At 38.1% G+C, this 14,075-nt stretch overlaps 1 protein-coding gene across 1 annotated transcript in view; it reads right to left on the bottom strand.

Annotated features, from left to right (window-relative positions):
- LOC121896373 (neural-cadherin-like) overlaps window positions 1-14,075 on the bottom strand; it is a 261,050-nt gene that overhangs the window by 66,670 nt on the left and 180,305 nt on the right. The window contains exons 29-30 of the mRNA XM_042410220.1: window positions 6,497-6,624; window positions 5,577-5,700 (exon numbers count right to left, since the gene is read on the bottom strand). Coding sequence (XP_042266154.1) covers window positions 5,577-5,700; window positions 6,497-6,624 — 252 coding nt within the window. The remainder of the gene's footprint in view (window positions 1-5,576; window positions 5,701-6,496; window positions 6,625-14,075) is intronic.

Here is a 14,075-nt window from a genome sequence, read left to right on the forward strand (position 1 = left end):
GTAAGTTTGGTGGTTTGACTCATTCCGACTAAAGTGTCCTTGAGCAAGATACTGAACTCCTACATTGCTCCTGATGTGTGTGAATGTTAAAGAAAAGCAATCTGAATCGCTTTGGGCAGAAGAGAATCTGCCAAATGAATGCAATATAAAAACTAGGATGTGATTTTCCCAATTTTTTTTTAATGACTACACATGCTTTCTACACGGGTCCAGACTATTATAAAACATGTTACAAGCTTTCCTACAAACTTTTTGACAGAAAACATTGCAAATTCAACTTCAACTCAAAGTTACTACCATTCAAAAAGCCATTAGTCTAAACCCTGCAAACCTGCAAACCTCCATAAAAATGGGATGACACCACATAAAAAAAAAACTTAAAGCAGTAATGTCAGACTGAGAGCTGAAGGGAGAAAGATAAGCAGAGTGACATGACAGGACAAGGATAGAGGGAGTTAAAAATAGATGATGGCAAATGACAGCCAGAGGGGACAAACCCAACTCCAGAACAGAAACAACTATAAAATCAAAAAATCTCTTCCTGTCCCTTTTCCAAAACACAGCTTCATGTTCGCCCTGACTTCAGTCCAGTCCAGTTTACTCCTTGTGAGTAGCCACTCAGGCCCACCCAATCAGAAGGCTTCCTTTTTTGCTGGACCATAGCAGTCAATGAATACTGTGTCAATTTCAAATGTGACTATGCAACGAATAAAAATAAAACAATTCTTGTTTTTCATGAGTGGCAATGCATTCTGCAAATGCCAGATTGCAAGCAGCGCCTCCTCTTGCACTCAGTGTACAGCCCCTGCACTGCACAAGGAAGCCTACTTTCCACAAGCTAGCTGCTTAAAATTTATTGTAGTAATTTAATGTAGCTGCTTTGTATGGTGGGAAAAAAGCAGTTTGCTTAAATGCATCACAAAAAGACGTTGTGAGGAGAAGGAAGAAGAGACTACTCCTGTGCCAGTTTCTTCTCTGCAAGTGCCAAGTAACAACAGGTACGTGGCAGCTAAATCAGCCCTTAACCAGGAAAGGGCTGCTGACGGAGCCACATCTGATTCTCCAATGATGACCTCTACCCCACTATATATATATGCACACTTACTTTTATATATTTACTTACTTTGATATTAACCTTAGACCACATTTAACCTACAATGTACAAATTTTTTTTAGTTTAAAATAGGCACAATTTATCTATTTTATTGCGTATGATTTGTTTGTATTTTCTTATTCGTTAAAATGAGCAATTATTGTTACATCTGTTGTGTTATGGATTAAAATTGGCCGCATATACTTTCCTATGAAAAAAGGAGAAAAGTACATTTATTTTCCAAAAATAACACTTTATTTTGGTCAATCACAACAACAGATGAACAAATGTCATCTCAGGGAAGGCGTGTGCGTGTGTGTGTGTTTGTGTGCATGTGTGTGGTTTACAGTATGTGGCTGCCGTGCCAGGCTGTTTTCAAGTGCCATGTTGGTGCTGGTGTACCTCTATCTATACGCTTGAATAATGATGCGCCAGTCAGCTGTGTGTGTTTGAATATGTAGCCGCTGTGCCAGGCTATGCGATGCTGTGAATGTTTGTCTTAAGCCTGTAACAAACATTACCTCTGATGATGTATAAGGTTTTTATGATCAAACTGTGGTACATTCGGGCAAGTATAGTTGTAATGGCCTATTTGGTTAACATATGTGTTTCAGAACCGACTGGTCTTGGATAGGCTAGGCCCACACTGTGATTTCTGCCTACGCTACTGGTTTACTCCCTTCTTCATCCGTTATAATTCTCATAGTTCAAATACATTATAATCATTTTATAATGCACTATAATCAACAGCTTCATTCTTTGGCTGACTGGTTAGCATAGCTGTCTCTGGTCTGGGAGACTGGAGTTCAAACCTCCTTCACTACACATAGATTTAATGATATTTTTCTCACTTATTATAATGCATTATAACAGTGATTAGAATGCATTATAAAATGATTATAATGTATTACAACTATGAGAATTATAATACACTATGATCCTCACAAAAGAAATTTCAGTGTGACCAGCAACTATTAAGTATTATGATGCTTGACCTTAGAAATTATTATAAAATGCTTTATAATGTGCTATGATTATTGTTATAAAGCATTATGAATACTTCTGAGTGCTTATAACTATAATTATACAGTGTCATAAGCAGGTTATAACACATAAGTATGTTTATAATGCATTATAGACGTGGGCTTCATAGAAAATGTTACCAAACAGAGACATAGACATAACATCACAGACAAATATGGAGACATGTACAAAGACACACAAGAAAACACTGACCCATAATAAGTGTTCAGTTACAGTAAGAGCTTCTAGCAAGTTCAGATACCTTTACCACAACACAGGCACTCACACCTCAAGTGAAACAGATGATATTGCTATAGCAACAAATGTGACACATTAGCACCTTCTGTGATAAAAAAAAAACACCACCAACACAGGAAAAAAATAAGAGAGAGAGAAAAAAAATCATACAATGGTAGAACATGTCCATCAACAATATTAATCATCAGTACACCCACTGTTGCTTGCTCTTTGGAGATTTATTATCCTCATGTCCGCCTACACACATCATGCAGATTACTCTCATTAGTACATTGTGTTTGTGCAGCCTCCTGCTATGTCTCCAGCTAAGATACTACAAGCCTTTAACTCTACAGCAGGAGAAACTTGTATCCTTTTATATCCCTACTGTTGAGATTCAACAGCTTAATAGAGGTTTAAAGGTCTACTGAAGTGATACAGATAAATTGTGTTTGTGGAGGTAACAAGACTACAATTCATAAAGCCCCATTCAGCACCTCTGGAGACCATGTGGCTCCTTCCTTCTATACAGACTACTAGATAAAAGTGGTTTGAACTAATGCAGTCAGTCCACTAGTCCATTAAGTGACCAACTAACTAGGTTATTTGGTGTTATGTCAGAATATCTGCCTCCTTCCCACAAAGTCATTATTTTTATCTAAAAGACATTTAGATGGAGATTGATCATTTAGATACTTATATGTATGAAACCTTTTTTCAACATGAGTGTAAATTTCCTAAATGTGGACAAATCATTTTATTTCTACTTTTGTCTGTTTTGTAAACAACAGGTAAATAATTCAGATAGTTGAACTCTTTGAACCCCAGGCTTTTGTCGCTCCGTTTTCAGACCCTTTATTTTCAGGCTTTTAGCGGAGTCACTACAAGTCTTACAGACATGCCATACATAGTTATTTTCAGAATAAGATGGGGTACTCAGAAAAACCATGAATTTAGATGTGAGATGTACTATACATTTTAGAATAGATTTTAAGAAAAAAAAAAAAGTTTGTGCAATTTAAAACTTACTTTTTTTGCCTTCACGTCCACAGGTTTTCAACACAGGAAAAATATTTGTATATGAATGAATAGAGGGACCATATAAGAACCATGTTGATAGCACATTCTGAACCTTAGTAATGTAAAGAAAGTGATAAAATAAAATATAATATTAATGTATTTTGTCACTCCTATTTGTATTCTTTGGCTTTTTTTGTGAATAAACTTGTTCTAAGTTTTAGATCTACAGTTCCAATAATGTTTTAAAGGCAGAAAGTAAAGAGTTAGCTGTGGAATACACCTTAGTCCCATTTCTTCAGCTTATATTAATTTAAATTCTGGCAAATTGTCACCATGAAAAGTCCTGCTGAATGAACTATTAGCAGTTCCAACACCACTATGACCATGGAAGAAGAAAACTGAAGAAAACTCAAAATGTCATGATTTTAAGGCAAAATCTGTAGTTATGAGCAGCGTCTTTTTTAATATCACTGCTAAGTGGATTTATGGACATTCACACTGAATCTGTTTGTGTGTTTGGATATGACTGAATCTGAATCTGAGAGGGAGTGTGTGCTTATTGACACCAATTGTGTTCATCAGGTGAAAAGATTTAAATACATAACTTAGTTTGCTGAAAATTGGTGACATTATAACAGCTATGTATTTGTTAAAAAGAGACCACTGTAGGTTACTGATACTGCAACATAAGCTGCAGATAACAATCAATAAACATAGCAGTTATTAGCCAGAAGTGACCAATCTCCATTACATATCTATTGACTAAGTTATTGTTGTGATTGTTAAAACACAGTTTTAGTTTTATAAAACACCTAGAACAACTGAATTACAGTCTGCACAAGCCAATAAAATTGTTGTCTCCACTGTGTGGTTACAATCTCATGTTACATTATACGTAAAAAAAAAAAAAAAAATCAACACAATCACTTCCACAGAGTGAGGTTTGCAGTTTAAATCTCAAAAGAACTGATATTTTGCCTTTACTAACATCCTGAGTTTAGATATTGGAATTTGTGTCAGGGGAGGAAACGTGTGTTCAGTGCAATGCTGCAGTGATGTCTCTTCATTTCAAAATAAGAGCATGCATTTATCCAAGATACTCCACTTATATTTGAAAAACCTAGCTTCACTGAAAGTGTGCAAGAGTCTGCTCCTACCAGTAGTTGCTCATTTCACTTATCCAATGTGAAGTAGTCTCTGCTGCAATGTTCAATGCAACTGCAGGCTCAACTACAGAAAAGAACAACCTGTCAGAGTTTCTGTTGCCTCCTATGAAAGTGTCATAAAGGATGCCAATCCTTTCTCCCCTCCCACTTGCCTTTTTTATATGGTGAATGCAAAAATGCCATGATCAGATTGTAAGCATATTTGAATGTAGAGCATTTTATACCAGGTGTAATTTAAGTCTAAAAAAATGTAATTGCTATTTTTGAAAAGATGCATAAGACATTATCACTAGCAGCAAGTGACAACGGTATTTTGAGCAGCAAGCCAAGAATCTCTTTAACCACAAACATCTTATTTCTAATTTATCTGCTCATTCTCCAGTATCTTTTGTTGGAAGATCAGGGATCAAAAATCTTACCTAGTCCTTATCATTTAAAATTCTGTCTAAGAAGGCCTTGACTAAATACCAGTTATGTCAGGCAAGACAGGACAGTTTTGTCTGGCAGAGGCAAAATTTCTCACATCATGGGTTTACTAGATGCTTAGCTAAAAACTGCACCAGAAAATACAATTTTAGCTAAAAATTTCAGGCTTTAGGAGGGAGTGGGTTGACACAAGGCTATCATACCTGAAGCCTGTGGTCATGCAGAAATTATTTGGGTTTTATTGCGGTTGGACTCAGATTGTCATGGTTGAGTATGGAGTCCTTGACTTTTAATTCCAACAGAGCAGTAGACTTTTACTTAAAGTCTTGACTTGAAGTCAGACTAGGCAGAAGTGGAAAGGTTCATCTTCCATTTCACCCTTGGAGTGCACATGTGTAGTATTTGAAAGTGCTTTAAGGTTACAGTTAAAAGCATTAAAAAAAACAGCTCTTCCATAGCACAAGGGTACAGTGAATGTTGAAACCTGTTATTAATCCATTTATCAGCTAGAGTGCAGGTGTGAGTTTGACTTTACTTGCATGCTGGTGTGCTAATGGTTATGTGGTTATGGGTGTGTAAGTGTGTCATTGCTGCATGAACAAGTGTGTTACCTTGCTGTCCACGATAAGATTACGGATGCAGCCGGTGAAGTGTTTGTGCTGGAGCTGAGGGTAGATGTAGGGGATGTCCTCGTTCACGCCGCCAAGCTGGAGCACCTGGCTCATGTTCAGGTGTCTGAAAAAGAACATGTGCACTAGTATCCCTTTCCTATCCAGGTTTTGATCATATCCAGGATATGTTTACATGGAACAAAGATAAACCTGGTTATTTATATTCCTGTATGCATGATTTTGACATTATCCAGGAATCTGATAGTCTTTATTTGTGTGGGTTTGTGTTTGACTCCTCCACATCTGTCATTTCTGAACTGGCTGAGTTAACAGTTAAGGATAAACTCGGTTTGGTTTCTGGCTGTATGGACTCTGCACTGCACTGCATCAGTAATGAGAGACGAGAGCAACAATAATTTAATTTTATTATTTTTTTAGATGAACACCAGAGCACAATGAAAAGTCAAAAGGAGGGGTGCCTCGGTAACCTACGGGTGAAGACGCATACCACATAACTGCAACATCCACAGACCTTAATTGTATTTAATACCCCTCTGTCCACCCTGTTTCTCTACATTTTCAGCTATGAAATAAAGGCAAAAATTGCCAAAAATCATCTTAAAAAAAAGGGTAAAAGACAGATGTACTCCAGACATCACTATGTATATTCACTAAGAAGAAAGTAAATAGGCTTTCACTGAGACATTTAAAATTAATATTAGGTGCTGCAGGAATGATTTCTTGTACAATACAGGGCTTATTTTTGGTTCTATAATTACAGGAAAAAATCTGTAAGAATCCACTATCAGTATGGCTGTGCCCTGTTAAAAGCAAATTCAATAACTCTGACATACACATTATATTTCCACACAAAAAGTCACACCGGTCTCTCAATAAGTAAGGTGTGCATGTGCGTGTACCTGTCAGTGTTGGGTGTGATGCCGGTCACTTCACAGGAGGAGTGGTCCTCGGTGGTCAGCCAGCTGCCCAGTCCTTCCATTTCCATCACTGCTGCCCCTGCACAGCGATCCAGGGTGAAACGCACTTCCTGGAGAGAAGCACACAGAAGAACATGCTGTATAGAGCTACTGTTGTCAAAGAAAGGAAATGAATGAATAAAGTCCCCTTTTCTCTGCATTATGAGTGTGCCCCCTGTTGCTGTCAAGTGCTTTTTTGTCATGATTACTATGGTAGTACTGCCTGTATGACTCACATTTCTTTCATTAGTGCATATTACTCAGCTGCTGCCTGCTATGTCCTTTGTTAATGCACTTTGGCAATCCCTGCTGTGTTCTGGTCAGCAGTCCTCTTATGATTCACCTGACTTTTTTGTTTCAGGAGGATTATCAGTGCCAACTGGGAACACCTGGGCTTGGTGTTCTCAGTCTACAAAGTCCTGGATGCTCCTCACACGTTATCTCTCTCTCTCTCTTTCCCTGCAGGCACCTGTTTTTTTTTGCAGCCTTAGATCCCTTTTATGTTATGTTATGTTATGTTATACACCTTACAACATACATACACTATCTTCACTCTTACGCACATCCTACACTACTCTTTCCACTGATCTCCACACTCCATGTTCTTGTGTACTTTAGTTATATGTTTAGTTAATCTCAGTTTCATTAAATAAATTACTTTTGTTAAAACCTTTAATATGCTGTGTCTCCTCATATCATGGCCTATGAGCAAGGTTGTGACAGCACAAACAAACAACAAGATCTAAGGTTAAACCAGCATGATTCAATAGTTGTGCAATTGGTGTATTTGAAAGTAAAGAGGAGGGTGGGCTGAGCAGAAGCCACAACTAAATATTTCAAATCAGCTTGAGTCGATTATTCCATCCACTGTTTTACTCTCATTTAAGATTCTTCCGTAAATAGTAAAGTATGTGATTACACAAACAACAACAAAAAGGTAAATACAATAGTTAAAGAAGTAAGGTTAGACACTAACATTTCCATTTAAAATGCATGACCTAATCTTTGCGGACAGGTTATTAAGAGTAGTCTTATAATAGTACAGGGCCATTTAAAGGACTTTATATGCTTTTTCACAATTTGGCCCATTGACGACCTTACCTGGCACCAAAAATCATCATAACTGCTCTGGTAGATATCAAAAGCTTGTATATGTGCCAGTATTTTAGCATCCAGAGCCAGCCATTAGTATTGTGTCAAAACACAATTTCATTTTTTTCACATTGGTGGGAAAAGCTTTCATATATGAATACAACCAGGGAAAAATTGTTTGTCCAAAACACACAAGTGTCACTCATGACATTTCTGTAATGGTTGCCATAAGCTTTGGATATCTAAAGTTATTAATTCCTGTAAGACATTGATTTAAAACATATACCAGCTTTGGATTACTAAAAAGTCTTTCTTGGATAATGCTGTCTACAATTATTAAACGTGCTACAGCGTAAGGAAGGTTGTTTTCACACCTGTATTTTGGCTCATTTTTAAGTTTCACTGTTGTACTTTACTGAACCCTATATGTTTATTTATGTTCATTTTTAATTAGGAACTACCAAAATACATAGAGTAGGACACAACCTTAATATACCTGTAATTTAACTCCATTTCACTCTCCGATGTACTCTAAATCATTCCTTGGTTTCCTGTACAGGAACAAATCCCTTTTCCAAAATCCCCCTGATTAAATCCTGCACACTGCCACTTTTTGACTACAGTGACACCATTTACCACTCTGCTTCTAAAAGTCTCCGGGCCTAGCTCGACATATTACTTCACTCCGTCCTCAGATTTGCTACAGGGGCCCCTTATCATACCCACCATTGAGCACTGTACACCAAATCTGACGTCCCACCTCTCTCATTCTGTCGGTAAAACACTAGTATACGCTTATTTACAACATCCTGATTGGACATATAAGCTCCTAAGCTCCTCTCCATCTCACAGTCTACCTACAGCTTATGTTCCAACAACTTCATCTCGCTCAAGGTTCCGTCAACCTGCACTAATTCTGGCTCCAAATCCTTCCAACATGCCGCGTCCTTTAATTGGAACACACTGCAATATGACCTGAAAAAACACAACCTCACCTCACCAACCTTACCACACTACCACACTTCATTAATATACTGAACTATACTCTTGTGCATTCTTGTGACTGCTACTAATTTTTACCATCTGCTTCTATGGATATTTTCACCACTGTTAATATATTCCTGTTGTTTGACAGTTATATCTATAAATAGACACTCCTACACACTGTTTATTATCATTCTGTAATCTTCTTTTGTGGCTGTTTAAATTTGTTTTGTAATGACTGACTGTGCCATCTTGGCACAGTCAGTCATTACAAAACATCTTGGCCATCTTGGCACAGTCAGTCCATCTTGTATTGTGAAAGATTTGTTCTCAATACTTTACCCGGTTAAATAAAGAAAATAAATAAATAAATAAATCAAAGGGAAAATCCCTGCTCTCACTTGGTGAGTGTGGTTGTTCTGGTTGCTCTCACACCACACACACACTGCAATAGAGTCTGCTTTGAAGTAGACTGAAGGTGCTTTCCTACCTAGTCTGTTTGCTTTGTTTCAAACCAACTATGGTGTGTATTGCCTGTTTAGTATGGCTCATTTGAGTTGATGTGAAAGCTGTCAGTTGAACTCTGGTGCCGACTAAACAACCTGACCAAGACCCTCTTTTTCAGGTGGACTTGGTTGGTTTGGTTCCTTTTTGTGGTGTGAAATGAAAGCAGACCGACAGTAAGAATTGAGGCATGTTGAGCTTGTGTCATATGTATTTTAGCTGTTCCCTGATAAAAAATGAGTGAAACCTCACAACCAAATAATGACCATCCCCCATAATATAACATTATAAAATGCCTGTTTTTGTTCCATCTGTTTGTCACTACTTTTTTTATAATCAAAACCAAGTTACAGTCTAACTACTAATGCTCATAATTAGTTTGTTTTTATAAACTCTTTGTGACACTAGAGATAAAAAAAATATGGTTGCAGTAATGTGCAGCATAAATCTCTGTCAGTCATAACAATTGGTTTTCCCAATGTAGAGCAGACTATGATGGTGACACTTACCAAAACTGTCCAATCAATGAGTTACTCATCAGTCTGTATGACTTCATGTTTACAGCTCTTGGTTCATCAGTGTGAAAATTAAGTGAACTAAAGGGTAATCATGTATCATTTTTTTCCTAAATAAGCTACAGGAATGAAAGTGCATTTACTCTAAACAATGACAGTAAAGCTACTCCAACAATGACAGAGGCAAAAAGTGTGCTGGTACACTTTGGTGTATTTTTATATTGTATTAGGCCAATGATTATTTATTGGATTGTGTATGCCACATCTTATCCATGTGTGTATACATACTGTACATTTTATTCTTCACACTAAAATGACAGAGGCATGTTTGCTACTCCAAGCATTCAGTTTTACTTTAAAACCAGCATCAACGGGAGGTGAATGTGTTGGAAAACAGCAGCTAATATATACTTGATGTGCCAGCTGATTGCGCATTAGCATCAATTAGGCTAATGGTGTCACATAAACGGTGGCTGTTTGTGGGATTAAACATCAATTACAACATTATGTAAACAATTTCAGTTCTTAACAAGTTCTCAGACCATAGTTTCAGAAGACTTTACATCCTTCAATGGCAATGCTACCCTCCTGTTTCAGACAAGAACAAATGCTTTGGTTCGGTAATATCTGATTCATGGCTAAACTTTGTTGTATAATATTAGAAAAACACTGCTCATGGGTAGACTCTTGGCTGCTGAATCGCACAGTAAATCTCCAGACGGCAGCTCTGTCCTTGCTGCTTTTGATCTCACGCTGTCATACAACCAGGTTGGATAAGCTGCTGCTGACTATTCAGGACAAATGAATAGATTCACATGTAATGCAGTATAATACTGTTGTGATTCAGAATAATCCCTGTTGTAATAACAAAAAGTCTCAATGCATTATTGTATTCATGCAATTCTGAACACTGTTGATTCACCCAAATTCCCAGTGCATTCATGTATTTGTTTGGCTGCTGACATTCTCAATACTGAGCAAATGAAGTTCGTGTTTATGCATGTGTCAATGTGAAGCTGACCCGGAAGCATTTTTTTCCATTCATTCAAAAGAAATTTTAAAAATAAAAAAGATGAACAAAACGCCTATGTGTTTTTTTCATCACAATTGGTACAGTGTAGTATAGGAAATAAATCATATACGCACACTTCAGTGTCAAACTAGAACAAAGGCAAGGATCCTAATGGCATAGTCAGGGTTAGCCTCATTGACAGTATGCAAAAGTGAAAACTGCTATGCAAAAGTGAAGCCAAAATATCTCCTTTCCAGGAACTGCCATCTTGCTTGTGTGACATCATTTGGAGCCAGAGTTTGCGCAGTAGAGTCTGGCGGCAGGATGATGGCCCGAGGGACATGCCCCTGCAGCTGTCCCGCCTCCTGATGGAGGTTTGAAAGGGGCTGTCACAGCTGTCAATCGTGACATTACACCCCCTTTTTATATTGTCAAATAACTAAAAACAATCGTATCAGAACAATGAGCACATGAACATATTTCAGCGTGATAACAACTACCTAAAATGACTGAATCCACCTTTGGGAGACATTTATTTGATGTGTACTTTGATATTTTAGTTTGGCTCATGTCCCATCTGCTAACATGGAGGAGGTGGGATTTATGGCCTATACTGCAGCCAGCCAGCAGGGGGTGATCGAGATGTTTTGGATTCACTTTTGGGGAGCTGTCACGTCGTCCATATTTATATACAGTCAATGGTTAGCCTGCACTAAAGGTACCATGAGCAGTGGTTGTCCGGGGAGGGGAGGGGGGTTTAGAGGAACATTAGGGGTCTTTAATTTACTGGCTAAATGAAGGAAATATAAGTGTGACTTAAGCGTGATTATTCAGTTTTATGTTTTAAAAAGGCTTTTTGTCAGAGTGCTGACAAAAATCTGACTCCCCTGTCTTTACTGAAGTGTCCTCATCTACAGAGTTTCTCAAAACATTGTTGAGACATATCTAATCCAGCTGCTTTAAGGTGTCCAGAACCCACAGTGAGACTGTAAGGCTTGAAGCTTTCAGGCTGAATTATATCAAAGACTCTAAAAATAGGGTCACTGGCTCTCTTCCTGATATTCAAGAGGGGCAAGAACTATAAGGCAGTGGTTATGTGTGAGTCCTTGGAGGTGAAGAGCTCCAGGCGGTCCTCAGTCAAATGAAGATTAGCTTAATTTCACTCTAATTTAATTCACTTGAAATTATCCTGGGTAGAGAATGTCAAAGCAGGGCTATTGCAATCATTCGTCTCACTCTCACCACTATTATTTCCCTTTGTACTGTACAGTGCAGACACTTTTATAATAGTAAATCACCAACTAACATCTTCCGCATTTGGATCCCTGAGAAATAATGGTATTAAATAGGCTTGCGTGGGGCCAAATGGGTGATATTTGGAATCTGTGACATTTTGGAACCCAATCTGTGATGTTACAGTTGATGAAAATGTAATTATGTTGATTATTCATGACGGTATTCACGAATTAATTACAACACATAAGAGCATCTAGTTTGAAAATGTGACATGTGGTTTACCTTTGGCACTATCAAGGTCGGGTAGCTCAGCAGGACTTTTTGCTGTAATTAGACTTATCTAGAATTGCCTGATCCATTCCTTGCCATTGGTTTTCAGATTTAATTCAACAGGAAGAATCTATTTTTGTCTCACTACCTACAGTGCTGCTTGAAAGTTTGTGAACCCTTTAATATTTTCTCTATTTCTGCATAAATATGACCTAAAACGTGACCAGATTTTTACACATCTTAAAACTTCATAAAGGGAACCCAATTAAACAAATGAGACAAAAACATTAAACTTTTTCATTTATTTATTGAGGAAAATTCTCCAATCTTACATATTTGTATGAGGCAAAAGTATGTGAAACCTTGCTTTCAGTAACTGGTGTGACCCACTTTTGCAGCAATAACTTCAAACAAATGTTTCCAGCAACTGTTTATCAATCCTGCACATCGGCTTGGAGGAATTTCAGCCCATTTCTTCTTAGAGAACAGCCTCAACTCGGGGATGTTGGTGGGCTTCTTTGCATGAACTGCCTACTTCAGGTCCTTCCATAGCAATTCTATGATTAAGGTCAAGACTTTGAATCGGCCATTCAAAAACATTAACTTCTGCTCTAACCATTCTTCAGTAGAGTGACTGTGTGTTTAGAGTTGTATTACAGCATGACCCACTTTCTGTTGAGCTTCAGCTCACAGGTGGATACCTTGACATTTTCTTATAGAATTTGCTGTTACAACTAAGAACTCGCAGTTCCATCAATGATTGCAAGCCGTCCTGGTCAAGAGGTAGCAAAGCAGCCCAAACCATGATAATACCACCACCTTGTTTCACAGATGGGTTAAGGTTCTAGAATGCAGTGTTTGCTCATTGCCAAACATAACGTTTGTCATTCAAGCCAAAAAATTCGATTTTAGTCTCATCCATCCACAGAACATTTTTCCAACAGCCTTCTGGCTTATCCATGTGGTCTTGAGCAAACTGTAGACGGCAGCAATGTTCTTTTTGGAGAGAAGTGACTTTTTTCCTTGCAACTCTGCCATGCACACCATTGATGTTCAACGTTCTCCTGATGGTGGACTCATGAACATTGATTGCAGCCACTGCAAGAGAGGCCTTTAGTTTTCTAGATGTTACCCTGGGGCCCCTTGTGGCCTCCCAGTTTATTATATGCCTTGTTCTTTGTGTGATCATTGTTGGTCAACCACTCCTAGGGAGGGTAACAATGGTGTTGGATGTCCTCTATTTGTACATAATCTGACAGTCGACTGGTAGAGTCCAAACTATTTAGAAATGGTTTTGTAACCCTTTCCGGCTTGGTGAGCATCAACAACTCTTCTTCTAAAATCCTCAGATATCTCCCTTTTTCGAACCATGACACACTTCCACATACCTGTGTTGTGAAGCTCAGACTTTGATAGAGAAGACTCAGATTTCTCTTCTTTAAATAAGGCCTCCCAGACTCACATTTGATTGTCATCCCATTGACTGAAACACCCAACTCTAATTTCCCCTTCTAATGAATTGATAATCCTCGAGGTTTACATACTTTTGCCACACACAAATATGTAACATTGGATCATTTTCCTCAGCAAATAAACAAACGCAGTGTTTCCCTTATAATTGTACAGGCCTTGTGGGCCACCAGGCCAACAAGAGGCCCCACCGGACCAAAAAAATCTTTTCTTTATTGCCAAAAATAACGCCAAATATCCATTCATTTGGAAATCGATAATCATTTGCATTTGGGAGCCTATGTGCGGCACTGTTCTGAGATATGAGTCAACCTCTGTGTCGTTGCCTGGGAAACTCTTGACGCGATATGAATGCATTGTCTTTTTAGGCTTTTTTGGTGCATACCACTGGGCCTGAAAAAAATTCTGGGGGAAACACTGAAACATGTAAGATTGTTGT

Source organism: Thunnus maccoyii, chromosome 1, assembly GCF_910596095.1.
Source record: "Thunnus maccoyii chromosome 1, fThuMac1.1, whole genome shotgun sequence".
NCBI lineage: Eukaryota > Metazoa > Chordata > Actinopteri > Scombriformes > Scombridae > Thunnus > Thunnus maccoyii.